Source organism: Sciurus vulgaris, assembly GCF_902686455.1.
Source record: "Sciurus vulgaris genome assembly, chromosome: 9".
Lineage (NCBI taxonomy): Eukaryota > Metazoa > Chordata > Mammalia > Rodentia > Sciuridae > Sciurus > Sciurus vulgaris.
The window spans coordinates 142027779-142055106 of record NC_136469.1 but is presented as its reverse complement, the minus strand read 5'-3'; the positions used below and the strand labels follow the sequence as shown (position 1 = coordinate 142055106).

The 27328-nt window shown below is 55.5% G+C and overlaps 2 protein-coding genes and 1 pseudogene across 3 annotated transcripts in view; all 3 read right to left on the bottom strand.

The window, feature by feature from the left end:
* Nucleotides 1-445: 445 nt before the first annotated feature.
* On the bottom strand, nt 446-2177 carry MRFAP1 (Morf4 family associated protein 1). Its single transcript, XM_079153630.1, has 2 exons — nt 1608-2177; nt 446-1479 (listed from the first exon to the last, which is right to left on the bottom strand). The coding sequence occupies exon 1, from the start codon at nt 1995-1997 to the stop codon at nt 1614-1616; it is 384 nt and encodes a 127-aa protein (XP_079009756.1). The 5' UTR covers nt 1998-2177; the 3' UTR covers nt 446-1479; nt 1608-1613.
* Nucleotides 2178-4059: 1882 nt separating this feature from the next.
* Nucleotides 4060-8369, bottom strand: LOC306669295 (cullin-3-like; annotated as a pseudogene). The gene is made up of 2 exons: nt 8348-8369; nt 4060-7187 (listed from the first exon to the last, which is right to left on the bottom strand). The product of its transcript is annotated as a cullin-3-like (transcript).
* Nucleotides 8370-9837: 1468 nt separating this feature from the next.
* Nucleotides 9838-27328, bottom strand: part of MAN2B2 (mannosidase alpha class 2B member 2) — a 36434-nt gene continuing 18943 nt past the window's right edge. The window contains exons 8-19 of the mRNA XM_079153625.1: nt 24579-24769; nt 23534-23693; nt 21981-22147; nt 19386-19645; nt 16916-17107; nt 16296-16548; nt 15746-15856; nt 15441-15654; nt 13130-13267; nt 11671-11783; nt 11017-11134; nt 9838-10122 (exon numbers count right to left, since the gene is read on the bottom strand). Of these exons, the coding sequence (XP_079009751.1) occupies nt 10025-10122; nt 11017-11134; nt 11671-11783; nt 13130-13267; nt 15441-15654; nt 15746-15856; nt 16296-16548; nt 16916-17107; nt 19386-19645; nt 21981-22147; nt 23534-23693; nt 24579-24769 (2015 nt within the window). The 3' untranslated portion in view covers nt 9838-10024. The remainder of the gene's footprint in view (nt 10123-11016; nt 11135-11670; nt 11784-13129; nt 13268-15440; nt 15655-15745; nt 15857-16295; nt 16549-16915; nt 17108-19385; nt 19646-21980; nt 22148-23533; nt 23694-24578; nt 24770-27328) is intronic.

Here is a 27328-nt window from a genome sequence, read left to right as displayed (position 1 = left end):
TTCTGAAGCAGAGAGAAATTCATATCGCCACAAACTGGGAGGAGAGTCCACGCAGGAGCTGGGGCCTGACTACAGCAGCTGTTCTGCAGAGGCACTTCTCACGGAGGGCCAACCTTAGCAGACGGCTGTCAGCAACACTTGAACAGCTAAGAGAATCAGTCCTTCACTTCTGAAGGAGGGGGGATGACGATCCATTATCACGCTGTACATCAGTCCCACTCCACTATATTTTATCACTACATTCCCAGTGCAAAGACTACAGCCTGGACCACAGGATTACATGAAGCGCCTTCCTACACCAAGAGCCATCTGTGTTTTTCCTCACCCTGGTCCCTAAGAGCACACAACTGAACCTCCCTTTGACCCGCAGCTCGCTGAGAGCCTAGAAGACCATAGGATGCTCGCCCCCAATCAGGAACGAGGACAGTCAAGAAAAAAGACTTAATTTTTAAAGAAAAAAAATTCGTTAAGAAGTTTCTAGGTACTCTCTTTTCAAGCAAATGAACACTTTTATTAACATGGTAAGGTTGTTTGTTTTTTTTAAACATGGTAGGGTTTTGACCTCAAATATTTACCAGGCCTGCTACTCAAATAAACTAACAGCTGGACAACATATGAACCTTGAAGATGCCTCTTCCCTGTCCAGTTCAGTCCAATGCAGAAAGTTCCAGGCTTTCCTTCCCAGCCCCTGAAGGGTCTTTGCAAATATCTTTCATTTTATGTCCAGAATTCCCTAAAATACATAAAGGTATTACATCAACCCATACAGAAAACTGAGATCTCACCTCCTACTCTAGGTTCCATGGCAAATAGAATTGAGTTGGGTTGTTCACACAAACCCACGAGACAGGTTACATCTAGATAGTGTACCACATAAAATTTAAACTTTGAACAAAATACATCTCTCTGCCTTTGGTCTCACACAGAAATTAAAGTCCCCCAATACAAACAATGCTATCCTTCACCCGTTCTCCAGATTCATCAGTCCTAGCCAGATCAGGCCCGTGGGCACTCCCAGTTCAAGTCCGGTCCCTTCTTCAGCAGTTGCTGCATGGAGTGGTCTTCTGGAGTCCAGGCGGCTCCTTCAGCACCTCCCGTCTGGAGAACTCCACTGGGTCTCATGCGTCGCACACAGACCCACAGTTCCAGGGAGCTATCAGGTCACACTAGAAAGAGCAAAGCACCTCGACATTTAGAAACAACCACCAAAGCCCAGGAACAAACGTGACTGCCGCAGGAGCTCACCATCTAGCCTAATTCCTGTATGCGAGAGCTTTTTCCAAACAAAAGTTACTTCCCCAAACAAAAACAAATAACGATCAAAACTCATATTGAGGTCATCAACCACAGACCGGCGGAAACGTAGTGTGAGTGAGGACAGTGTGGACAGAGGAAAGGGGCAACAGAAGGCGCTCTGGTTTCAGCTTCTCCAGGGTGTCAGCCAGTCTCCATCTCCGGACCGAACCGCTGGCCGGAAACCTGCAGCACAGACGGGAGAGACGCGTCAGGGAGGGGCGCACAAAGCGGCCGGCGGACGCCCCCCGCGGGGCCCGCCCCCCGCGCCCAGGGCGGCCTCCCCACCGCGCCCACGTGGCCGCGCCGCTCACCGCGCGTCACGCCGACTCGCCCTTCTCTATCCGCCGCACCAGCGCCACCAGCATCTCTGCCATCTTGGCCAGCTCCTTGGCCTTCTCCTCCGCCTTCTCGCAGCGCGGGGCCGCCCTGGGCGCCGCGCCGCCGTCCGCGCCCTGCAGGTGGTTCAGCGCGCTCTCCTCCGAGGCCTCCACCTGCGTCTTGATCTGGATGAGCATATTGTCCATCTCCCACAGCTTGCCGCGGTTGCGCGCCTGCGCCCGGCCGCGCTCGCGGGTCAGCGCCGCGATGTCCTCGCGCATCTCGTTGATGACCGGCAGCAGGAACTGCTCGAAGTCCTCCTCGGGCTCCAGCACCTCCACCTCCTCGGGCTCGGCCAGCTCCACCACGTCCAGGGGCCGCATCTCGCGCTCGGGCCGCGCTGCCGACGTCTGCGGGGGCAAGGTGGACGCTCGCGGCGCTCAGCCACGCAGCCGCAGGGCGGGCTGTGCAACTTTGGCCCTTTTAAAACTTTTCCCCTCAGAGCAGCCACGGAAACGGCGACTCGAGAGCGAGAGGCGGCGAACAAAATGGAGTCCTGGCCGTCAACCAGCGCTCTGCGCGTTGCGTCCCCTTTCACGACTCGGCCACGCCTCGCTTTACGGTCACGCTGCGAGGTGCGGGGGCGCGCACGTCCGCAAAGGGGCGTGGCGAGCCCCGCCGCGGCCGCGCGCTAGCCGGCACGCACGAGCACGCACGAGCACGCACGCAGCCCTCCTCCCGCTTGCCTCACCCGAGCTCCGCCCCGTTCTGTCCAGTCCTGCAGGTGTGGGCTTCTGCCGGGTCCGCCTGCGGCCGCGTTTCTCTGGCGCGGAAGTTTACAGTGAAAACGCGGTTTTCCTGTACTGGACGCTCGGGGCCCCTTCCTCCTGGACTCGGCCGTTGAAGTGCGCCTGGGTCTCCCCGGGGCTTGCAGTCTGCGCCTGGGGGTCTTTTCTCCCCGCCGACCCGCACCCTCGCCCAGCGGGGCGCCCTTCCGCGGCTGCCCCGCTTCGGCCTCGCTTCGGCAACACAGAGCCACACGTGAACTGTGACCTAGCTGGTGTTTTGACCAGGACCCCCAGCAGCGATGGGAGCTGAGGAATCCGGCTTCCGAGCTTGGCTGGCTCTCCAGTTAACAGATGAAGTTGCAGTTCTGAGTGCAGCACAGCTGGGGGCTAAAAGTCATGACAGTACTTTGCACGCAGAAAGCACACACGTGTGAAGTGCATCTCTTTTCTTTAGGCCTTTGTCAGATTTTGTTTTGTTTTGTTTTTGAGCGGGGACGGTCCTGGGGTTCCTGGAGGTTGAATCCAGGGGTGCTCTATCACTGAGCCACGTCCCCAGCCCTATTTTTTTTGTGGTTCCAGTGTCTTGCTGAGAAGTTGAGGGCCTTTCCGACGCTGATGGGGAACTTGGAATCCTCTTGCCTCAGCCTCCAGAGTCACTGGGATTACAGGGCAGTGCCACCACGCCTGGCTTCAAATTCGTTACACTTTTGTTGCTCTTGTAAAAATCCAGCTTTTGGGCTTTCTTTCTTTCTTTTTTTAATTTTTAGTTGTGAATGGACACAATACCTTTATTTATTTTTATATGGTGCTGAGACATATAGTATATGTCTCACATATACTAGGCAAGTACCTTACTGCTGAGCCACAACCCCAGGCCCTGGGCTTTCTTCATGTGTCAGTAGCACCTGTCTCAATTTTCTAAAAAATAAGAATTAATGGCCCAGATGACCATGAGATCCCATTACACACTTATTAACATAGTCAAAATGAGAAATATTAACAACACTCAACACTGGTGAGGATGTGGCTCAACAGAAACTCTTATTCCTTGCTGGTAGGAACGCAAGATGGCACAGGCACACCCAAAGACAGTGTGGTAGTTTATTATTATCATTTTGTGTGCCGGAAATTGAACCAGAGACCCATACCAGCTTGGCAAGTGCTTTACCACTGAGCTACATCCCCAGGACTGGTAGTTTCTTTTTAAAACTAAAGAGACTCTTACTATGTGATTCTGCAGTCACACTGTGATATTTTTTCAACTGGGTTGAGCTGGTTTGTTCTGACAAAAACTTGTACATAGATGTTTATGCCAGCTTTATTCATAACTGCCCAACTCAGAAGCAAGTGGCCTTTAGCAGGTGAATGGATAACCTTTATTCCAGATATTGGAATATTATTCAGTGCTAAAAGGAAATCAGTTATCAAGCCATGAATGATATTGAGGAAACTTCAGTGCACCTAAGTAAAGGAAGCCGATACGTATGATTCCAAATACTATCGAGACAGCAGGAAGCTCAGTGGTTGCTCCTGGAGGAAAGGATGTCCAGGCAGAGCATGGAGGATGCTCAGGGCAGTGAAACTACTGTGTACAAGACTATCGTGGTGGACACGTGTCTGAACCCACAGAATGTGTACCACCAAGAGTGAACCCTAAGGTGAAGGCAAGGCTGGGTGACAAGGGTGTGGCAGCATAGTTTCATTGATTGTACAAATGCTGTGCTCTGCTCAGAGATGTCGGTGGTGGTGTAGGAACTCTGTGCTTGCGGCTTGGTTTTGCTGCAAACCTAAACCTACTCTAAAATAGAAAGCTGATTTAAAGCGGGATGAGGGGCAGATGGCTCACACCCTGCCAGTGAACTGAGAAACGTTGCCTCTTCTCTGGGATGAGATGAGGTGGGTCCCCTCAGCCAGGTACTTTCATGCTGGGCATAAAATACCAGGTGGCCGATGTTCAGTAGGGACCAGATCGCCAGCATTTCTTTATTTTCTCTGTTAGTGGTTTCTGTTCTTTAATATCTCCTTCTTTCTTACTTTATTTGGTTTATTTGACTTCTCCGGTGAAACTCATGAATGCTGTTGTTTCTGATTAACATTTAAGATCTCAGGTTCTCATCAGGTATGACTTCAGCTGTATCACACAACATTTCCTTTTCCTTTTTTGTTTTCTTTCATGGTACTAGGGATGGAACCCAGGGCCTCACACATGCTGGACAAGTGCTGGACCCTGAGATGTATCCCCAATCCCCTCACCCTACATTTGTTTTTGCATTTTCATTATTATTTATTTCTAGGTGCACTTATTCCCATGGTAATTTTTTATCCATAAATTATTAGAACTTTTAAAAATGTTTTTCAACCACCTGAGAGCTGTTTATGCTCTTTTTTTTTATTTTCTAAAGTTTTGTTTTATTTTTTCCTGTTTTTATACGGTATTGAAAACAAAATGCAGCACATTCACATTTTCCCGAGGAACTGTAAAGGTGATCTACAGGGATAAATGTTGTAAAGCCTGCAGCTCAATCAACTGATGTTGAAAACTCTCAAAGGGAATAGAGGCTCGATCTGAATGGTCTAGAACACGTACTGTAATTTAATATGAGATGGTCGTCTTAATATTAATGATTTAAAAGATGTGATGAGTACAGTCCAAGAATAAATCAAATTTCTGAACACATTTTATGCTACATATGTGTATAGTTTGCGATCCTTAGGTGTTCGTGCCAAATATTCTCTCTCAATACGTCCTTCAATGCGTTTCTTAGTAATTGGACTTTAATTGCTGAGTCACCTTTGCTGCTAAAACATCGTGCTGCACCTTCTTTCTAGATTTTATGACCGCACTGTAGCAGCTTCTATCTCATGTTTTCTGTCATCATCTACTTTCTGCCTTGTTTCTTTCTGAGTTTGATTCACCTTGTTTGGCAGCAACTGTTTGAATCTTGACTCTCTGTAGTTTGGATGTGAACTGATCAATAACTGAAAATATGTGACCATTTTCTACTTCCTTTGACTTGGGCTCTTTTGTAAGAACCCACTGTGTTGGTTTGCCACAGGCGAGGGACTGCAGGGCTCTTGCCAGCTTTCTTTCAGGGATATCTGTCTGTCGTTGAATTTCCTCAAATGTGTACTTTTCTCTTTTATCAAAGAGCATTCATGTGGTCATCTGGAAAGTGGAAACTTGCAATATATGCTTCCATGTATTTGAGCCCGTTACTTGTGCACCTTCAACACCAACTTCAGATCCATCTTCCTTTTTAACTGGACCATAAAAGGTGGCATTGAGATCTGCAGAGCCCATGATGCTAGAGCGCAAACTGTCAACCACTGTGCTTGGCTAAGTAGAACCTCTCAAATATCTCAAAAGCACGTCTTGGTGCTGGTGGGATGTTGCACTTTGGTGTGGCTGACTGAGTGGGCCAATATCCAGTCGTAAGCACCCGGACTGTGAGATCAACACCACCTACAGATACCCCAGTTGCCCGTAGATGTTGCCTGAATTCATCCATTGTTGTGTTTGAGACGCTCATGTCCCTGAACATTCCTTCCAGTTTTGAAGTGAACTGACATCCACATTCAGTCTTTAATTTAGATATCATATTTTTTTCCAGAGTCATCAGAAACACTTTTATTTGTGAGAACTCTCCGTGCCAGGTGTTGTTTATAATAACGTTCAAATACATCTTTTTCTTGCGTAAACCTAAAAAGGACCACTGCCTTATCCAATACTGTTTCTACTTCTTGTTCTCTTAGCTGTTTGACTCCCTTTTTCAGCTTATCATCAATAAATAATGAGAGGTATTCAGGAGACCTGGAGTTGAGGTTGAGAAAATACTCTAAATCACCAGCAATGGTCTGTTTAAAGAGCCTGTCATTATCGAATGATTCCTGAAGGAAGCGATCAAATCTACTCTTCAGGTCCAATAAGCCTTGAATATAGTCAACTGGATTCTTTCCTTCTCCTTCTTCAGAAACAAGGGCTCTACCTTGCTCCTGAAAGTAAGAACTCATACATTCACACATCATCTTCAAACCATTTGGCACACGACTAAAATAACTTGTACATGCAAGCAAGGTCTTCTGTCTTTCCATTTTTCTACATACGTACTAGCCCAGAATTCTCCATTTTTACTATAGTCTTCATGTGCTTGGAAATGAGTTCTCTCTCAACTACCTTTACCATGGGCTCTTCGGTTAATTTGCCAAGGCAGTGAGTGCATCACACGTCTATTTCTTCATTAATTCTAGCTTTTGCTTCCTTTATATATACTGAAGCACTGTTTTCTGCTAAAAATTCCTGGCAATCCATCTTAAAAAATTCTGCAGACATTTCCAAAAACGGAGCCTCAAAATCTTCTTCATAGCCAGGTCTTCCCTCAAGACCTAAACTCATTAGCATCTGGCAAGCATTTCTTACTGCGCCTGTCTACCACTTCTCCTTTCCGCCCTCTTGCGGTCATGTGCAATAGGTCATGTGTTTGCCGAAGACGACCCCCAACTTATCTCCAAAAATAATCAATCCCAAATTGCAGACATTCTCTAGGTTCTTCTGTTGCACATACACGCGGTCCATATACATCAGTATGTCTCCAGTCGTCACCATAGCTGTGTGATGACCATTCCACGCTTGGTGTGGTGTTTGAAGGTTGTTATTCCGCGAATCTGGTACGTCTGCTCGCGCCTCGTTCGTGAGCTGCGCGGTGACAACCTCGCGGAGCGTCTCCACGCTTAGCAAAAGCACCGTCCGTGCACGGGGCAGAGCTCCTCGGAGCTCAGCCCGCTCTCCTTCTCACGCTGCTCCACAAGGTCCCAAAGGCTGTTTCCGCACGTTTCATCCACGCGCTTGGCGTCCTCCCGGCTGCCCGTGCCTTTGCTCAGGTTCCCCTTGGTGCTCGTCCCCTCCCGGGCGGCTTCGGGTCGCGCTCCGCAGCGCGGTGGCACGTGTCAGGCGGGCGGTGGGGCGGCGGCTCGGCTGGGGGCTGCGCGGTCCCCTCGGGCCGGCCCGCCTCCCTTCCTCGCGCTCTCGAACGTCCTCCTCCCCCGCCTCGGCGACGTTCGTGCTTTACTGATTTCTGACTTAATCGCAGTCTGCCTAGAAATGGAGTTTGGTTTCATGCTGTCCTCTGAACTTCGTTAACATTTTCTAGTGACAGGCAACCCAGCCCACTTCGACGGCATTCTCCAACAATTTTTTTTGGTGCTAGGGATAACAACCCCGGGCTTTGTGCATGTCGGGCTCTACCACCAGGCTACCCCTCCAACCCCATGGAAGTGAAATGGATCCATCTGACCTCCTTTGGAGGCCACACCAGGAGCCGCACGCATTAGAAGGCCTGCGAATAAAGAGAAGGGCCTGTGCCCGTCATACCCAGAGGACATTCTCCTGTGAGCACGGTGTGCGAGCTGTTCTTCACTGCCATATGTGTGATTGACAGAGCTGGGTACTCCTTTCAATCATCTGATCTTTCTAGTGTTCTGAAGTGCCTGGCACCTCTTAAAAGCAGAGGCAGTAACAACATATTTTGTAGATATCTTGCTAAAATTCACAGGAAACATCGTTTGGGGGAAAATGGCCATGCCCCCTCATTTGTGCGTGGGTCTGGGAGAAGAGGCCCAAGGAGCCTGATATCCGTGGCTGGCGGGAGGAGCAGCCCTCCGTGTCCTGTGCTGCTTTGCTTTGCTGTGAACACTGTAATAAGGGATGAGTGTGTCTGGTCCTTCTAGATGTTCAGGAAACGGCCAGTGCATGACAGCACACCAAGAGCACTGTGTGTTCAGAGCCCAGGGCTCTTCCTGAACTCACTTGTGCACCCGAGGGAGCTTGTTAGAACCCCGTAAGCATCACAGACGCCCGCACCCAGCCACTGGCTGACCCAGGAGGGAGTGCTCCTTCGCAGAAGCCACTTCAGATTACAACCTCGCTGCGTGTGCAGTTTATTCTGTACCTCTGCCCAGCGGGACACCCATGGCCCCAGTGGAAGCCTGTGGTCTTTCTAAATGTTGAGAAGGCCACAGCGCGTGGTGGAAGTGGGCTACGTCAAGCCCCTTTGCAGGTGTTCTGTGGTTTTACAGGAGTGTTGCACTGGGAATTGTGAACTCTCTGAGGTGCTGGAGAGTGGGCCGTCCTGGGTGGTGGTCGGCGGAGCAGGGGGCAGGATGCAGAGGCCCGCAATGGTCTAGCCATCTGTCAATGTGGTACTCAAGCATAAATAAGTCGTGATGCCCCAGGTATGCTTAAAGTAGAGGTGGTGACGTAATCCCTGTACAAAGGTCCTTAGGTTGGTTGTTAGGAAGGGCTGTCTCCTGGAAGTGGCCTTGTCAACTGCCTCTGGGAGCTAGACTAGTGCCATGCTCCATGGCTGGAACGAATGGTCAAAGGGGAGCAGGGCAAGGTGTGGAGGGGTCCTTGCTGGGACCTCTGCAGCTCACAGCTGGTTTTAGATTGTACCCGAAGGTCTGGTGCTTTGATATAAACTACCTGTGATTGTTGTGGACCCAGGTGGTTCTTTATTTTGAAGCATCTAGGTTTTGTGGATGTCCTGCACTGACACGTGGTAAAAAGTGAGCGAGTGGGTTAGCTGATTTGTACATATCTGTCACGGTTGATGGAAGAGATATGCCTCGGATATGGAATTGTTTGGCCAGCTCTGGGCAGCCCGCGTCAGGACTTGTTCAGTGGGCAGCACCAGAGGGTGGAAGGACATGCCCAGGGAGAGGTGTGCGCAGGTGTGTCCGGGTTTACTTTTTTTCTTCTTCTTTGGTGCTGGGGTGGCACCCAGCCAGGTGAGTGCTCTGCCCCTGAGGTCCACCCTGGCCCTGTGGGCAGCGCTCTGGCTGCACTCTGGGATGTCAAGCAGGTCAGTGGCACCGACCTTGCTGACATGTCAACAGTGTAGATGAAGCAGTGAACTTCCTTGAAACTGCGCCTCCTGTGCCCTGATGTGCACCTCATCTTCAGTGGAGTGTGATGCCATGCAGTATGTCACTGTAGCTCTGCCAGTCCTTTTATCTCAAGGTCTTTGCCATTTTTTGTCTTTTGTAAATTTTTGTTCCTGAGAAAGGCAAGATTACATTTTTTTCCCTGGACTGAATTTGCAAAGCGTATTCTTGGTTATCAAAATCTGTAGCTTTGGTATGTTGAGTTGGTAAATATTCACATTGTAGGGAGGCAAGACATGCACTGCCAGCTTGACCACATGAAACCGCACGTGGTGTGTGTTGGGCCTGGAAGGACACGCAGCTGTAAGCCACTCGTGCATGTGGATGACTTTGTTCTTTGGGATTTTCCATTTCCTATAATGCATGCAACCTTTTTTTTTTTTTTTTTTTTTAAATAAAGGTTATTTAAAAAACAAAAGAAATTAAAAGAAAGAAAGAAAACATCCTTCGTGTGTGAATGAGAGGCAGGGGCTGGCTTGAGCACTGGAGGGAGAACTGACTTTGTAATATAAATTTTATTAAAAAAAATAAGAGAGAAAATCCCAGATGGGACCATTTTCTGCCGCCAGCCTGTGGGCTCACAGCTCGTTCCCCGACCCCAGGCCCTGTTCACCGCTCTTCTGTGGGCCTGCTCCATCACAGGAAGTCCGGGCTGGGCCGTCGTGCAACCAGGGCCATCTACCTCACTGCTGCTGAAAATCGATGAAGAACGTGCGGATCTCCTTGGGGTGGACAGTGACCGTGGAGCCTTTTTTCAGTCTTGAGGGAGAGGTGAAAGGGCCTGGGGGAGCACAGAGTGTGTCCAGCCCGGCACTTCTTCCTAGACTCCCCCACAACCTGCGGCTGCCTGCATCTGTGGTGGCTCACATGGTGACAATGGTCCTTGGCTGCCTGTGCCTGCCTGTCCTCACACAGTGGGTCTCCCCACCTCTCCCTCTCCTGAGGCGTGGCCCACAGTGGAGTGTGTCATCAGGCTGGTCCTGACCTGTGGGCAGGTTTCCCCACAGGGTGTTGTACTCAGCGCCCGCAGGCTTTCTAACTGGGGCCGTCTGGTGGAACCTGGCCACTGGGGGGCGAACCCATCCTCCCCACCAAAGACTCAATGTCCACTCTGCATGTGGCACCATGCTGTGTACAGTGGACAAGAGGAGATGCCCAGGACAGAGGAAGCACTTGGGACCAAGAGAGCAGCAGAGCCACCGCCCAGCCGGGGGAGGGGGGAGGCCAGCAGGGGTTGTCAGAAAGCAAGGACAGGCGCCTTCTAAGGTGGGGGGAAGAGATGGCAAAGTCAGAGGCACAAAGCTGCCTGGCCCGCGGGAGCTACTGGGAAGCAGAGTGGGGCACAGAATGGCCACGACAACAGGGTCAACTCTGGCAGAACCCCTGGGGCACACTCAGGAGCTCGGGGCTCTTGCCCAGGACACGCAGTCTGTGTATGTGTGCGTTTCTCTCTCTCTCTCTCTTTCACACACACGCTCATGTGTGTGCCTGCATGTGGAGACTGATCCAAGCCTTTCTTGACCTATTCTGGTAGATCAGGGAGGCTGCAGATTCAGAGGGGAAAGGGCCCTTGAGGCCCCCCAGTCACGAGGGCAGATGGCTGGATCTGCACGGGTCTGTCCAGCTCCCGAGCCTGGCAGGGACCTAGATGGAACTAAGGCAGGGGTTCCCACACCTCTCTGGTGGCCAGTCTTCGTCCTCCAGCTCCAGCGCTGCAGCGAATGTGCATCCCAGGTCCCTGTGAGTGAGCGCTCCTTGACCACTACCACGGGCCCCAGCCCCCTCAGTATGGCCTGCAGGGACAGGAGCAGAGTGAGAGGTTGGCCCCACAGACATTCCAGATTGGAGCAGAGTAGAGAGCCAGAGCAGCAGTAGGGGTGGCCGTGCCTTGCTAGACACGCCTGCTTCAGCTCTTGACTCTGCAAGGCAGGGATCATCAGCCTGGGAGGGGCAGGTGGTGCCCGTGTGGACTGGGAGTCTTCGGGCGCCAGGTGCTCGGGCACACATCCTTGCTGCAGAACCTCTCCACAGCCTTTTGGCCTGACAGACGAGGGGAGAGGCTGGGGGGTGGTCACCCCTGGACCCTCTAGGTCATCTTCAAAGGAAGTCTGCCACCATCTGCTTGGTTTCTGATTATGCAGATGGTGTCTGTGCTGTAAAAGATCATGTAAGGAAGCGACGGACGACCTGCTAGGATAACTGACAAAGCCCAGAGGCCTTCAGGGAGGAGCAGGTGGGGTGAGCCCATGGGGGTCCTCACTCAGGGCCTAAGACTTTCCTGGGGAGGCCTGCCACAGTGGTCTGAGGGGAAGGGCAAGGGGGCAGTTACCTTCAGATCCACAGTCACTGGCTGAGACAGGGCTGGGTCCTCCCCCACCTCATACAGGTGGTGTAGCCGTAGCAGGACACGATGCAGGTCTGCTTGGGCCTCCCTTTGGTGGCCTTTAAGCACAGAGGTGGCAGTGAGGACCCCCAGTAGCCAACCTCAAGGCCCTCGTCTGTCCCAGGTGCTTCACACTTGACTGATTCCACATCCTCAAGCCTCCCTGAGAGGTAGCAGCTTGGTCCCCACTTCACAGAAGCAGCCAAGGCTCGGAGAGCAGCCCCTTGCCCAGGGCCATGCAGCTGGAGTGCAGGGAAGGGAGGACTCCAGGCCAGCCTGAGCCAATCCAGGTCTCCTGGCTGTCACTCAGGGGCGGAGGCCAGCGTCCTCATTCCCACTGAGGTCATCACTGGGCTGTCCTCACGTGCTGCCATCCTTTCCTGCCCTACCCCTGAGGCAAGGTGCAGCCACACCACCCAGAGTGGTGGGAGCAAGCTGTCACTTTTCCCACCACAGTGATGAGGAGGCAGGTGCTATAATAATACCTCTATGTCAGTGAGAAGGGCCTTCCACTGACCCCCATGGAACATGGGGAAGCAATGAATTCATGCTGCACCAAGTCAGGAGAGCTGGGGGCTCCTTGCTACCACAGCACTACCTGGTCACCCTGACTGATACGGTGGTCTTGTTCGCCGCAGCGTCCAGGGATCTCGAGTCCACCCTGGCCGCCCCCCACAGGGAGGCTCTCTTGCTGACGCTCATGTCTTGCAGATGAGAGGAGCAAGGCTCAGGTCAAGCCTGAGTCCAAGGCCCTGGGAAGAGGGCCCAGCTGACTAAGAGACCCCGGCTCATGGAGCCAAGCCCTGCGGCCACCCTGCTGCTGAGTCAGACTTTGAGTTGGAGCTGAGGTATTGAGATCCGACAAAGCTCATCTCGGGGCTCAGAGCTTGCTGGGTTTTAGACATGCCTGTAGGAATGGCTGCCCCAAATCTAAGAAGTTTGTAAAATGGCTTTTACGTATGCTCTTGGTGCAGCGGCTAAGAATCTGAGTTCCAGAGTCATACAGCAACCCCCACCTCCTGCCCTGGACAGCGGGGTGCTGTAGGAGCCCACTTTACAGGCAGTTGCAGCTACCTGGTTCCCTCAAATAGCAAATGGGGATGGACCAAGGCCTTCAGACAGGTGGGGAATGGCCAGAGTCACCCAGCAAGCTGGGCAAATGGGCTCCAGGCCAGGACCAGCCACACCATTTTGGGACCTGGCCACTTTCTGGAAGATGGATCCTGTGTAGCCCTGAGGGTTGGGCAGGATGAGGATAGCTGTCTCTGTGGGTCTCGCCCCAGATAAGGGACCAGTGACCCCACAGAGCGGTGAGAGTCTGAGGTGAGCCTCTGTCTGGCGATGGGCTGAGGGGCCTGGCAGTCTTGGAGAAGAGTGGGTCTGCACCCGCTGGTGGCTGCCTCACCTTTCTGAAGATTGCGCATGTGCCTGGCGTGGACTGTGCTGTAGTTCCAGCCAGGGATGCTCAGGATCTGCAGGTGCAGGTTTGGGGGCAGTGTCACAGCCTCCTGCTCCAGGGGTCCTGGCAGCTTTGGGGCAGATCCTGCAGGCAGGCAGAGAAAGAGGAGGGGGTCTCAGGACCAGCTCCTCCTCCAGGCATTCACAACTCCCCCGTGGCGTTCCCCTGGCCCTCTCAGCCCAGCACTCACCACCCCCCCTCCCCCGTGTGGGCCCACGCCGGTCAGCCGGCCTGCTGGTCCTGGCGCCCCGGCTTCTCCACGCCTTGCCCGTGCTCCCGCAGGTCCTCCCTCAAACCCAAATGCTGGGGCCACAGAGCTCAGGGCGGCTCTTCAGGGTCCCTAGCCCTGCCGTTCAGACAGACGAGACTGAGTCCGGAGAGCTCCAGGCAGCTCTGCCTTCTACTCCAGGTCTGGGAAGCCAGTTCCTCCCTGTCCTGCTGTCTGCGCTGCCTGGAGGCCACTCAAGCTGCCAGCTTTGTACCCCAGGCCTCACAGACTGGTCCAGGCCTGGGCCACCTCACCCGAGCAGGACCATCAGAAGTGGGCCAGCTGCACTTGAGATGGGAATCGGGGTGGTGCTGTGGAACCTGTATGTCCCCAAAGGCCATGTGTTGAAGGCCTGGTCACCAGCTTGTGCTCTTGGGAGGGAGGGAGGGAACTCACTGCAGCAGGCCCTTGATGGGGATGCTGAACCCCAGCCCCTCTTCTATTTCCCAGCCTCCATGAGGTGAGCTGACATCCTCCACCTCAGCCTCCAGACATTATGTGTTGTGCTGCCCAAAAGCAACAGGGACAAGCAACCAGGGACTAGAACCTCTGAAACCAGAGCCAAGATGACCTTTTCTCCTTGAAATTGATTTTCTCAGGGATTTTGTTGCCGTGATGGAAAGCAGACTACCACGGGAGCAAGGGAACAGGTGCTCTCTGAGCACAGCCAGGAGCTTTTACGGCATGTCCCGGCTGGGAGGACAAAGGCTGCTCAGACAGTGACAGGGGCTGGGGGATAGCTTCATGCAGCGCCTGGCCTGAAGGCCCACAACACCCCTGCCTTCCTGAGGTTATGTGGGCCTCAGAGAACGTTCCCCTGTGGCTCAGCCACTTCAAGTTGCTATTCTCTCCTTTGCACCAACAGAGACCAGAGTGGGGCAGGCAGGACAGGGCTTCCTCAGGCACACCACATCTCCTCTGTAGCAAAGGCCCCCGTCCCTAGGCAGGAATCACCGTCACTGCTAGGGCAATCAGAACCCTGTCCTGGGACTTGGAAGCAAGGGAACTAGTGAGAGCTGGGTGCACAGGTCAGAGGTAGTCCAGAAAGGAAGCCATGAATTAATTAAGGAGCTTGCCCAGGCTCTGCCCCAGCAGCTGCCCCTTCAGTGTCTGCTGTCTCCAGGTACAGAACCCCAGCTATGTCCCTGGAGTGGTGCCTGACCTCCAGCTTGTGCTCCAAACACAAGGCAGCAGCCCTGACGGCACGTCCCTCCTCCTGCCCTGAGAAAACTCCTGGACAGGGCTGCATCGGACCTACCCACAGCCTGGAGCACACCGTAGGTGCTCAGTAAGTGCACGCTGCAAGAGCGGGTAACAGCCCGCCTGACTGCAGAGGCCCTGGAAGGTTCTGGCCTTGAACTGAAGGAGGAAGCACTTGCAAGCACAGCCTATCGACACCTGTGCGAGTGGGCAGGAGAATAGTTCCAGGATTCTGAGGACAGGGCCAGATTGTGGCTGGGTCTTTACTTCTTAAAGCCTGATCCAAGGACCCTCTTCAGTATGATCCTTGTCTAACGTCTCTCACCTTCCGTTGTGTTAATGAAGACACGGAACTGCACGGTGGCTAACCTACAGATCCTCCGCGGAGGTTGAGCACAGCCTTGCAGGCGAGGCTGTGGCCTAGAGGCACTCTCACCTGGAGAGCATGCCTCATGCAGGTTCCTGACCTGGAGACCCACACTCAGACAAAACCTATCTTTTAAATGCTGGGCCCTAGGGCCTGAAGTGACATGGTGACAGGGTCACATTAAGACAGTCAGACACATCAGGAGACAATGGAGGAGAGGACACAAGGGGGAGGTGTACAGTGGAACAGCTGCCAGCCCTAGCTTTGTGCTTACCAGCAGGGTAACCTCGAGTGGGCCGCTGTTTGCCCTCGGTCCCTGAGGTCCCTTCCTGCCCCTGAGCTGCCCAGATCCCTGAGGGCATGAGTCCCTCCCGAGGCCAGGCTGGCCCAATGCCATGTTCGGGGACAGAAGTGATGCGTACTAGGAATGGGCACCCCTCTGTTGGCCAGCTCTCTGACCAGCACGACGGGCCTGTGCTGCAGGGCCAGTGCAATCCTTGGGCGCAGTGCAGTGGTGACTGAGTGGGGCCCCAGCAGGAGCCAGAGCACTGGGTAGACAATCGAGGTGTCGTTCAGCGTGAGGTTGTAGTTCAGGTTCCAGGCCAGGTTGTTCCACAGCCGTCGATGGAGCATGACCTGTGGGAGGGGGTGATGAGAGGGCCTCCTTGTCCTGTGAGTGCTCTTGAGCAGCCCTGAGGGCTGTGGAAGGACAGGCCACCTCTCCTACCTCCACCTGCCCGTTGCCCTGGCTGGAGATGCCGTGTGCGCGGTCCGACAGCAGCACAAGCCTGCTTTTGCTGTCCTCAATGAAGGCCGACTGCACCATGGGGAAGTAATTCTGCAAGGTAAGCACCATGGGAGACTCGGTGAAGTGACCTAGGCCACCGACCAGCCCCCATGGCTCAGCAGCACACAGGGGAGGTGCCTTGACCTGGAGGTCAGTGCACGGGGGTTCAGCTCTCTGCCCTGATGCTCCCTAACCACGTGGCCCAGCTAATATGGCTCCAGGCCCTCAAGACACATCAATGCACCAACCCTCAAAACAACCCACTGACAAAGCACTGATTTTTCAGAAGAGGAAACAGGTAGATAGCAACATCTCTCATGCATATGTGGCAGCACCAGAATCCAGACGCAATCTGACTGGCAGCCTGTGCCCTCACCCCTGTGTAGGCAGGCCTGGGGCAAGGGGGATTAAAGGAACTCTCTCCAGAGGCCTCAGCTGCTTAAGGGGTCAGGCAGAGCGTGACGGGTGCAGCGTGTGGCAACAGGGTTACCCGGGCGATGATGTTGTTCACAAAGGCCTGGTAGGGCCTCCGCTGCATCTGGTAGCCATTGTTGTCTGAATAGAGGAGCTTCTGGTTATTTATGTCACTGCTGGTCCTCAGGATGGCCTCTCGGTTCAGCTCCAGGGGGCCCACTCGGTACTGCTGCTCTATCCGGTGACAGAGCAGCTCTCTGTCCGGGCCTGGAGGCACGTGGGCGAGGCGGGAGTGGATCGCGAAGGTGTGAGCCCGGGCCGTGGCGCTCCTGGAGGAGAAGCGGGTGTGGGAGGTAAAGCCGCGGAGCCCCCACTCCCCTCCTTCCTGCTGGCGGCTGGGTAGAGGGGGGCCTCCTAGGGCCGCGTGCACAACAGCACCACCTGGGACACTGAGAAATGCAACGGGAGGAGCCCGGATCCCTGAAGCCACGGAGCTGCCGTGTGGGCCTGGCCCTAGGAGCCCCTCTCCTGGGCTCGGAGCTGTGTCCAGCCAAATGATCGGCACATGCAAAAGCACACCCAGAGATGCTGCAACCACCAAATGCCAAGGTCTGGGCACTGACAGCCTCTCGCTCACTCATCACTAGTCCATGGGCATTCCCAGGCACCCAGTGGTGGGCACCGGCCGGGAGGCACCTGTAGAAGTACTGCCGGATCTCGGTCGTCAGCTTGCCCCTCACGATCTCCATCCCCACGGCTTTCCAGGCGGGCACTGCGGTCTTGTTGGCAGTGAACATGTAGTTGTCAGAGATGGGGCCCCGCTTCACGTCGCCGTTAACGTGGTACTCCAGAAACTCCTGGGTCATGTGCACCGTCCGGTTGCTTTGTCTGCAGCGAGAGCAAGAGAAAACAGCACCCCTGTCCTGCACAGGGTCTGGAGCCAGGCTGACAGCCCCTATCCAGATGCAGCCAAGAGCCCAGAGCGAGGAGAACCACTGTGAGGAGGCTGTGTAGTGGTCACCAGGACACAGTGAGGTCCACGTAAAGACCCCACCCAGAGCCAGCGGGTCTCTGTGGGCTGCGCTTCAGGCCTCAGAGCACAGCTTCACAGAGGTGGGGCGGGGGCCATCCAGGAGGCCAGCAGGGTCTGGGAGCAGCGCCAGTACAGGAAGGGATTTCTGTCATGCTGACCCTCAGCTGTCCAGCAGGACACCATATTTACTGACCCCATGTCACATCTCACATGCAGGGCTTTCTGTCACCTGGTTAAATTCTCCTGACCCCAAGGCCCCACCCAGGGACGTGAACTGTTAACCTGTTTCACTCCAAGACACATGGAGGCACACAGGCTGGGCCATGTGCCATTGCTTGCCCAAGATGGTGCATTTGGAAGTAGGCCAGTGGGTGTTCAAAGTGAGCTCTGACTCCAAATTCCGTGCCCACTCCTTAGGGTGTTCTGGTTAGGATGGAGGATGTGGGCAGAGTGGGGAGGGGTCCCAGGATCTTACAGATGTATATTTTAATTGCAAATCTACATGTAGCCTAATCAATGACGTGCTTGCGTGTTATTTGTAACTGGGCTTGGCCTTGCCGTGGGCAGGGGATGAACTGCACGGCTCTGCCCACTGTGGGGTTTCTGTGGCGTGGGAAAGGAAGCAAAAGGAGGCATGCTAAGAAGGGTCCCACTGAGACCCCATGAAGAGGAGAAAAAGGAATGACTTCCATCTCTGCAGCAGCTCCTCTGAGCCTCCCAGCTCCCTCGCTCCTCCTCTGAGCAGGTGGCAGGTGCTGGTTCTGCAAGGCTAGGCTGCTGGGCTTCGGGAGTCTAACAAGAACACCCCTGTGCTCACCAGTGTTCAAAAGCAAGGGAGAGACAGGTGGCCAGGCACAGGACGGCGTGGCGTGAGCTCTGGTCCTGGAAAATGCAAGGGTGGGAGGAGGCCTATGTGTGTGACACCTGTGGGTTGGACAAAGGGGACAGCAAGTGGGGCTGCACCGCAGAGGGTGTCTGAGAGGGGCAGGCGGACCGCGCGAGGTGGGGAATGTGCAGACCCCACCGCTCCCAGCCTGGCCTTGCTCCACTCCTGCTGGGCCCCGCCTGCCTCGCCCCTGCTGCCTGCTGTCTGCTGTCGGCTGCTCCAGCTGCCCACATCTGGGAAGGGGCAGTGGAGAGCTGCTGACAGAGCCTTCGCCCTGAACCCCACCAACACTCACCAGCACAGATGCCCCTCCAAGTAAGAATGGTCAGGGGCTGATGAGAACAGGGCTGAGCATGATGGCGGCAAGGGGGGGTCCAGGTGTGAGCAGACGTGTGGTGGGTATGAAGCAGGTGCGTGGGGTCCCTTCCTGCTGAAGTTTGAATTTAAAGGTCCCCCAAAGGCTCGTGTGTTCAAGGCTTGGTCTCCAATATAGCAATGTTCAGAGGCAGGAATCTGGGCAAGTGATTGCTCACGAGGGCTGGAACCGTATTAATGGACCAACCCAACGGGTCAACGCATGGACTCTTGGGAAGTGGTGGAAACTGCAGGAGGTGGGATGTGGCTGAAGAGTGGGTCCTGAGGGGCATCTTTGGGGACTATATCTTGTACCCGGTCCCTCCCCTTCCCCCTCTCTCTGCTGACTGGCTGCCATGAACTGAGTGCCCTTCCTCGGCCACGCCCTTCCGCTGTGATACTCTGCCTCGTCTCAGGCCCAAAGCAATGGAGCTGGCCCACTATGGACCAAAGCCTCTGACTTTGACTCGTGAGCCAAAACAAGTCTTTCCTCCTCTAAGTGGTTTTTCTCAAGTATTTTGTCATAGCAATGAAAACCTGACCAACACACTTCATGTTCTGAAGAGAGTGTGACTATTTCCTGAACAGAGATTCTAAGTTTTAAAAAGTGGATTATGCGAACATATTTTTTTCCCAGGGTGATTCCCTCAATGCCCTTTTTGTCTCTGGGTAACAGGTTTGGAATTAGAAGCCATAAGAAAGGCGTTTTTTTACCTTGACCTAGACTCATACTCCTTGAATTAAAGATCACAAGAGCAGGAAGAGGCCTCACTGCCATTCGGTCCTTCTCTCAGGCAGGTGAGCCAATGGAGACACCAGAAAGGGCCAGGGGACCTGCGGTGTCTGGGCCCTAGCTGCACTTCTGCTGCAGACCAGCAATGGCTGTGCCTCACCTCTCCCAGATGCTGTGCATCAGGTTGGTGTCCTGGTCGAACAGCACAGCATAGCAGTCGTTCACCACAGACACAAGGCGCCTTCTCTGTGGGCTGGTGTGTCTCCTCAGCTTGCGCTTAAACCGGAGCGTGCTGGCCATGGTGGTAGCCTCCTGGGCCTCTGAAGTGGGCATGACCCTGTAGTGCCGGTAACTGAGTCCCGGGATGATGCTCAGAATAAGCAGGTCATACGCGGAGAGGTCCTTTGTCGAGTTCTGGATCTGCAATCAGTGGATGGAGTGGAGGTGGACTTCGGGGCGGGAGGATGCTTGTTCCACGGGTGACCCCTGGCTAGCCCCTTCTGGAAGGCGTGCTCCCCGCCCCCTGAGGCAGTGGTGTCTTCTCATCTCTTGGACCATGCTGAGCTCTCCCCTGTCCTCCCTTGGTTTTGGCTTTATCCCCTGGGACCACCACAAAATATACTGGCCCCTGGAGATCCTTCGGTGGCCGAAGGCGGCTGGCTCTCAGATGCCTGGGGCTTCTCTTACTCAGGGTCATCCCCCAGCTCCTCAGTCCTCTATCTGCCGAGTGAATGATGATCTGACCTTGACCTCTGACCTGTCCTGGAACCTGAGACCCACACATGCAGCTTCCTGCTAGATGCCTCCCCTGGAAGTCTGTGGCTGCGCTCACAGCCACCCCTCCGCCCTGCCTGCTCCCCTCTGCCTTCCCCAGCCAGCACCCTGCTGTGGCCCTTCTAGCTCCACCCACAGCCACTGTCCAGGCCACCAGGCTCCACCTGTTCTCTTCCAAGGACTCGGCCTCTTGCTCTCCCTTCCCTGTGGCCTCTGCATGGTGAGAGCTGCCACAGACCCTCCCTGGCAATAGCCCGGATGTCCCCAAACCCACTCCTGTCCCCACCATCTACCACAGCACCAGGGGAGCGTTTAAGACTCCTCAGCTCTACCTCGGGAAGGGGGTCCTCAGTCCCAGCAAGATGCAGCCCCCACTTCCTGGGAAGGGCCAATCCCCATGCTCGTCTCCACGGAGAACCACCTCCTTTCAGGTCAACCCTCCTGGCCTCTGCCCAGCTCCAAGGTAACTGACTGGGGTGGGGGTGTTGAAGGGGTCCTCTGAGCCCCTGGAAAAGCCCCCTGGCTTAGCTTGCTTTTAGCTGACTTTACAAATCACTCATTCTGGAGGTCAAACAGTTGAACTATTCATTATTCATCTCCCCTGATGATAATGGCTGCCTAGGTGACCTCTCAGGGCTCCAAGCCTGCTTTTGCTGAAGGTGCTGACCCTTCACTTGGGGCCTGTGAAGCGTCTGGTGGGCAGCTGGAACAGGGTGGGAAAGCCTGGCCGCTCTGCCCTCAGGCTGCTCTGCCTCCTTTGTGGCCGTAACCCTGGGTCAGGTTCCTGCTCAGCTCTGCCTGTGCCGGGTGCTCACTGAAGGCGCACCGTCCAGGTCTGGTAGCCCAGGCCCATACGCCTGAAAGCGACTGACCTCCCCCACTTCAAGGCAGAAGACACCAAGGCAGCAGTAACTGACATTTCCAGGGTCTCCAGGCCCTCATGATGAGCAGGCCACCACCCAGGCACCTCCTTCTCCAGCCAGAGGTCCTCTCCTGTCCTTAGCCCCTCCCCTCGCCTTGCTGGACACTTGCTGAGGGGAACTGGGTTTTGTGAGCACGCCAGCTGGCCATCTTCTCTTTTCCAGGCATCGTGAATCAATCTTTTTCCTGCCCCAACAACTTGTCCTTGATTCACTGACCCCTTTTCAAGAGCCATGAGTAAAGGGCTTGGGCTGGGATCACCCAGCCTGCTCTGCAGCTGAGGCATGCAGTTCCCAAGCCCCCGGGGAGGCCTCCTGGGGGCAAGTAGCAAGCCCAGGATTGGCCTGGCCTTTACCCCAGACGATTCACCTGATCCTGCAGGGACATGCCCCGGGCCACCCCAGGCAGAGGGGCCCCAGCCCAGGCACCTGCATCGCTTCCCCCCACAGCTACCACTGGCCACATGCTCTTCGCGTCTTATTTTCCTTCTCCCCTGTCCCACCCACTAGGATGTGAGCCCCTGACAGACAGCAGGGATTCTGTCCCTTGGTTATCAGTGTTCCTGCACCTAGAAAGGGTCTGACAGGCGGCAGGAGCTCCAGGAATTCCTGCTGAGAGCAGAGCCTCTCCAGGGGCCCTGCACTTGGTGGGGTGGCACGGGGGTAGCAAGTGCTCAGTCTGCTCCAACCGTCCCTTCCTCCTCAGGGACCCTCCACTTGCTCCTGAACCACCCTCCACACCATAACTGCATCTATGTCCCTTGGTGGGTTGGGCCCCACTCACCAGGGCCCTGGGAGTTGGAGAGTGTGGAGTGGCTGGGTGATGTCAGCCCCTCTGCTTCCTCCCCAGGCAGGCTGGATGGGAGGGCTTCTGGACCAGGGCAGCTCCAGGCAGTGGAAGGAGGCACAGATGGCACGTCGTGTAGGACGTGTGGGTGGGTGGCAGGGGCAGCTCTGGTAACCCCCTTTAAGACCCAGGCCTTTCTGCATGTGCAAGTGGGACACAGATCATCAGCAAGCGGCCAGCTGCAAATGCCTCCTGCAGGGTCCCATGTCCATACCTGTGCGGGCACCGGGCGGCCCATTTCGTCTGTGACGCTGACTCTGGGGTAGTGGACAGTCAGGGTGATGATGGTGGTGACGGTCCAGGCCAGGGGGTTGTAGACTGAGGCGGAGTACCCAGCAGGCCTCGGGCTGCCCCCTGGCTCATTCCACATCTCTGGGTGCTCTGGGTACATGGGAAACAGGCAGGTGAGACCCAGCCCTCCGAGACCCCAGGGAGAAGCAGGTGAACAGCTTGGCCAATGTGGCTCAGCACAGACCCTGACCAGGAGTGTCCCTCTGGTGGCTGAGGGTTCACTGCCTCACAATCTCTCCTTTTCCACCCACTTTACTGATGAGGAAACAGACCAGAGAAGTATAGTCGCTGGCCCACAGTGACCCATTTTCCAAGGCCTGGACCAAAGCTTTGAGTACTTGTCATTGTGAGGAAACAGAATTCTCTGGAGCCTGGCCTGGCATCTGAGGGCCCTGCACTGAACAGTCTGGCCTCCCGACTGTTCCATCCTGCCATCTCCTGTGCTGGAAGTTCCTGGGTCCCTGAACACTCCACCCGCTCTGTGGTCTCCCTCCCTCTGCTGGGGCAGCCTTCTGTCTTCTCTCCTGTGAGTGTCTGGGGGGCACTGGAGTGGCAGCCTGTCAACTGTGCTACCTAGCAGTGACGTCAAAGCCCAGCTCACAGAGGCCTGTCTGTGCCTCTCTCCCAGCACGGATGCCCCCAGTGTGGGGCCTTGTCCATGCCAGTCCTGGTCCCCCGAGCCTTCCAGATCTGCAGGTGGGAAGGGCAAGGGCAGGGCTGGAGGAGAGCAGGGCCCAGACACCACAGGGGCAGAGGGAAGGTTGGGGGAGTATCAAGAAGTGCAGCGTGACCACAGTGAGGTCTGGGGCGGGGGATAAGAAAGCCTCATATCTATGTAGGGAGACCAGCTTGTCCCCATTACCCCGGACTTTTCTGGTTTGAAACCCCTAGTCCTGGGTGAATCGGTACACTGGTCACCGTACACACGTGAAACCTTGTGAACAGGAGGCAGGTCCCACAGCCCCCAGGAAGTGATCTGCAGCCCAGCTGAGCTCAGGCGGGTGCTGGGAACCAAGATGGGGCCAAGGACACTGGTGTCTTCCCTGTAAGGTGGGGCAGCATGGGTTAAGGTTCTGACCCCATGCTGCTCCTTCCTACCTCTGTGGCCCTGAGCTAGTAAATAACCCATCTCCGTTTCCCAGCTCTGAGGACCCTCAGGTCCTGTCTTACAGAGATCTGGCAAGACGTCATAACTACATACACACGAGAGACATACTGAGCTGAGTAAGTGCTCAAAATACTCCTCAAGGCTTATCTGCTTAGTCCCTTTTCCAATTGCATCAGCCCTTCCTCATCCCTTGGATGAAGAAACCAAGGCTTGGTGCACTGCAGCCACTGCTGAGGTCAAGGTCACGCCACCAGTCGGGTTCGCAGGGGCTGCGGACTCAGAGTGAAACTTAGTCATTCAGGCCCCCTCCACCCCTTCTGGGCTTTTCCTCAGAGTGCGGCCTCGGCTCCCTGTGGGGGCCGGCTTACCTGTGTCAGCTGCCCGGGCTACCACTGTAAGCTGGAGCCTGTCCAGGGCAATAGAGGACATCAGCTTGCGCACTCCCAGCATCCCCGTGGCCAGGTGCTCCACGTACATGTCTCTCACCTTGGGGGACTCTGTTCCGGTGATGGCATCGTGGTGCTGGACCTGTGGCACCCCGAGTCAGATTGGAGGAAGAAGGGGATCAGGGCCTGCCCCTGCCAGGCACCTGTAAGGGGCTGGGTCTTGTGCCAGTGGGAAGGTGGGCATCCCTCCCATCTTACAGAAGAGGAAACCGAGGCAGGAGACTGAAGAACTTGCCCACATTTCCTGACCAAGTTCTCCATCTTGGGCAGAGAGACTTCTGGAAAGGACTCAGCTGGACTGTGCTCTGTCCTGCCCTGTGTGTAGCTGGTCTGTTCCAGGCACACTTCACACAACGTGACATTTATGCACCTCTGCGCCGAGGCAGGGGCAGGGCTGTGTCCTACAGAAGGGAAGTGGGGGCTCTGGCCTGCTGCTCTGGTGGACTTTAAGGGCAGTCGTCTTCTTCCCAGCACGTGACCAGCTCTGCCAGCTGTTCCCTTCGGGTAACTAAAGAAGCCACGTCCAGTGTGGCCCTTTTGTGGATGGGTGACCATGGACATGCTACAAGGCCCCCTGGGCCTCACTCTTCCTATCTGTGGACACGTGGACAGGGAAGGCCAGGGACAGCCACAGTGCCAAGTGGGTGAAGCCTACTGTCACGATAGCCCGCCACCTCTCAGATGTTCTCGCTGACCTCACAGTGCGGCAGGACTGGCTGACACGACTGCCATTCTACTCTGTCCTTTATTCCTCTTGAAAAAAGCAGATTCGAAGCTTAATGAAGCCACCAGCTGGGTGCCAGGGGACCTTGTGCCCAGCCTGGGTCCAGCTTCATGGTGCACAACGCAGTGACAGGGGACTATGGCTTTTCTCATCTGTAAAGTGGGTCCCTGAGAGCCTGGGCAAGGAGGATTTGCTAGGACAGGGTCACAGTCCCACTTCCGTGGCCGAGAAGCATGGCATTACCTCCGAGACGGCCCAGCGGAGCTGCTGGAGCTGCTGCAGGGCCCAGACAGGGTCCAGAGTCCCATGGGGCACTGGCCACAGGTAGCGTGTGAACATGGACTCCCCGGCATACAGCAAGGCACTGGCGCGCCGGGCCATCCCCTTGAGCACACTGCGCGAGGTGTAGAAGCCCGTCCAGGTCGCAAATGGATCTGGGAGACCAGGGCAGATGGTGAGTGTGAAGTCCCTGTCCTGTGAAGCCCACTAAGTCCTTGCTCTGACAAGCTGAGGAAGCTGGGATCAGGGAGGCAGGTGTGCCTGGGTTGCCTAGGCAACCGGGGCAGCTGGTGACCCCAGACTGTGGCTCCCAGTCCGGGCTCTTCCCCAAGCCAGACTGAGAGCTGCTCAGGGAGTCCTGGACAGAGGCTGGGGCAGGGCAGGAGTGTCAGGGCAGGCTGGGGACAGGGTGCTGGAGTACCAAGATCAGTGACAAGAGCACACCTGGGAAACCTCGGGGAAGGAAGAGAGTGAGATGAGGGGTCAGCTGGGCAGGACACAGCCCAGGAGGGCCTTGAGTGCTGGCAGAGGGCTTTGTGAGACTCTGTGCCACCGGGAGTCCTGGGATAGGCCTGCACTTCAGCAGGGTCCCTCCAGCACCCAGGGAGGGTGGATGGGGTGGTGTGGGAGCCTAGCCATCCAGGTGGCTGGTGTCAGGATTCCAGACAAAGGGGTGCGGCCAGGCCCCAGAGGAGGCAAGGCCAAGCACCCCGGCAGGCTGTCTCAGAAGGTGGTTCACGGTTCCCTGAGCTCTCTGCCTCCTCGCAGATACCCTGGTTTGCCCTGTGCTTCTTCCCTTCTCTTTCCCACAGACCTGGGCCAGCCCCTGGTGGGTGGCCACATGACCCTGAGGAAAGGCCACAGACTGTGGAGTCAGATAGACAGGTTCCCCAGAGCTCCACGGGAAACTGATGAGTGCCTGGGGCTGAGGGCTGGGGGCCAGGATTCCTGATCAGCAACTTCGCTGCTCAAGCACTAATCAGGGCAAATGGCTTTGACGTGGCCACGCCCACCTCACTGCTAGCCACGCCCCCACACCCTCCTGCTTCTCTCCAACCGCCCCCGTATTGAGGTATCCCCGCCCACAGAACATATCCACACCCATTTCCCCAGTAGCCACTCCCACATTATCCCCACCCACAATGATAGCCACACCCACACCACCCCGCCCACATCATTTCTGCCCACCTCAATTGTAGACATGCCCACACCCTCCCCACGTGTAGCTGTACCCCTCAATAGCTTGGTGCAAACCAGAGGGTCCTGACAGCCATGCAGCCCACCCCATCACCACGCAGCCTGAGACGGAGGCCCAGAGGGGCAGGCCTAACCCAGGTCATGGATGACTGGGCAGCAGCCAGGTGCCCTGCAGCCAGAGTCCATCTGTGTTTTCTTTGAAAGAGAAAGAAATGGGGAGAAGGGAGCTGGCCACCAGTGAGCTTTTGCGTGGGTATCTCCCCTAGTCCTGCAGAAACATCACTTTACCAATGACAACCTCAGAGCTCAAGAGGTGTCTTCACTTGCTGGAGCAACAGCCCATGCTGGGAGTTGTGATGCAAACCCAGGTGTGCTGGGAATCACTGCCCAGGGCCAGCCCTTGCCTCTCATGTGGCTGGGAGGCCCCTGATAGGCCTAGCTCAAGGTGCCCAGGCCGCATGGTGGCCACTCAGCCAGTGGATGCCCCCAGGTTTCCTCAGCTCCCTGGCTGGACAGCCAGAGAGCTGTGGGAATGCCTCTCCTTTCCTGTCTCCTTTCCAAAGCAGCCTCTTGAATCAGTCAGTCTGAGCATGGAAGTCAGTGCTAGGCAAGGCTTGCTGGGAGGAAGGACTGCGTTTGGTCCCTGAGCTGTCCTCCCTCATGTGGCCCAGCCACCTTCCTACCCAGCCTGCCTGGGCTGCTCCAACTGTGCACAGGACCACAAGGCCCTTGGAAGGCTGTGACATCGTATGCAACAAATGTTATAGATGGCAGCATTTGGTCAAAGCCGTCCCCCTGTGGAGGCCCGAGGCAGGGTCTGGGAGTAGACTGGAGAGAGCAATTTCTACTGTCCCAAGCTAGGCAGAGGAGCCCTGCAGGGAGCCACGAGTAGGGTGCACATGGGGTGAGGGTGAGGTGCGGGGTGTGGGGCCAGTCTGGACAGGGTGCTCATGCTAGCTAGCAGCTCTGCTGTACCCCTGCAGGCCGTGAAGCAGCCTCTAAAGCAGGGTCACGTTCCTAACCTGGCACAAGGGGCTAGTGGTGGCACTGAAGCCAAGTCCTCGTTCTAGAGCAGTGGACGGGTGGGCCAGAGTGTGGCTGGTGAGCAGGGGCTGCAGCTGCTTGGAGCCTGCGGTGCTGGTGTGGGCCTGAGGAGCAGTGGACCAGGGCTGAGGCAAGCCAGGCTTGGACCCATGCAGAAGCCCGCCGCACACAGCGTTGCAGCCTTGAACCCGAGTACCCATGACCTGCTGACCTCAACCTCCCCCTTCTTCAAGAGCAGCAAGAAAATGAACGTAGGGCAGACCCGAATGGGACTGACCAATAGCACTGGTACTTTTCCAAATCCCCATCAGCAAGATCTGGACCAACAGCTTTGATCCAACTGCTATATAAACCCCTGGACTAGGACACCCGAGCGGCAACCCCTATTGGGTCCCCTCTTGCCCTAAGAGAGCTCTGTCTTTTTACTTTGGGCTCTAATAAACGCTACTCTGACACTCACTCATCCTCATCTG

What these genes read in the sequence shown, in the direction of transcription:
- MRFAP1 (XM_079153630.1), bottom strand. Translation starts at nt 1,997, where the DNA reads ATGCGGCCCCTGGACGTGGTGGAGCTGGCCGAGCCCGAGGAGGTGGAG.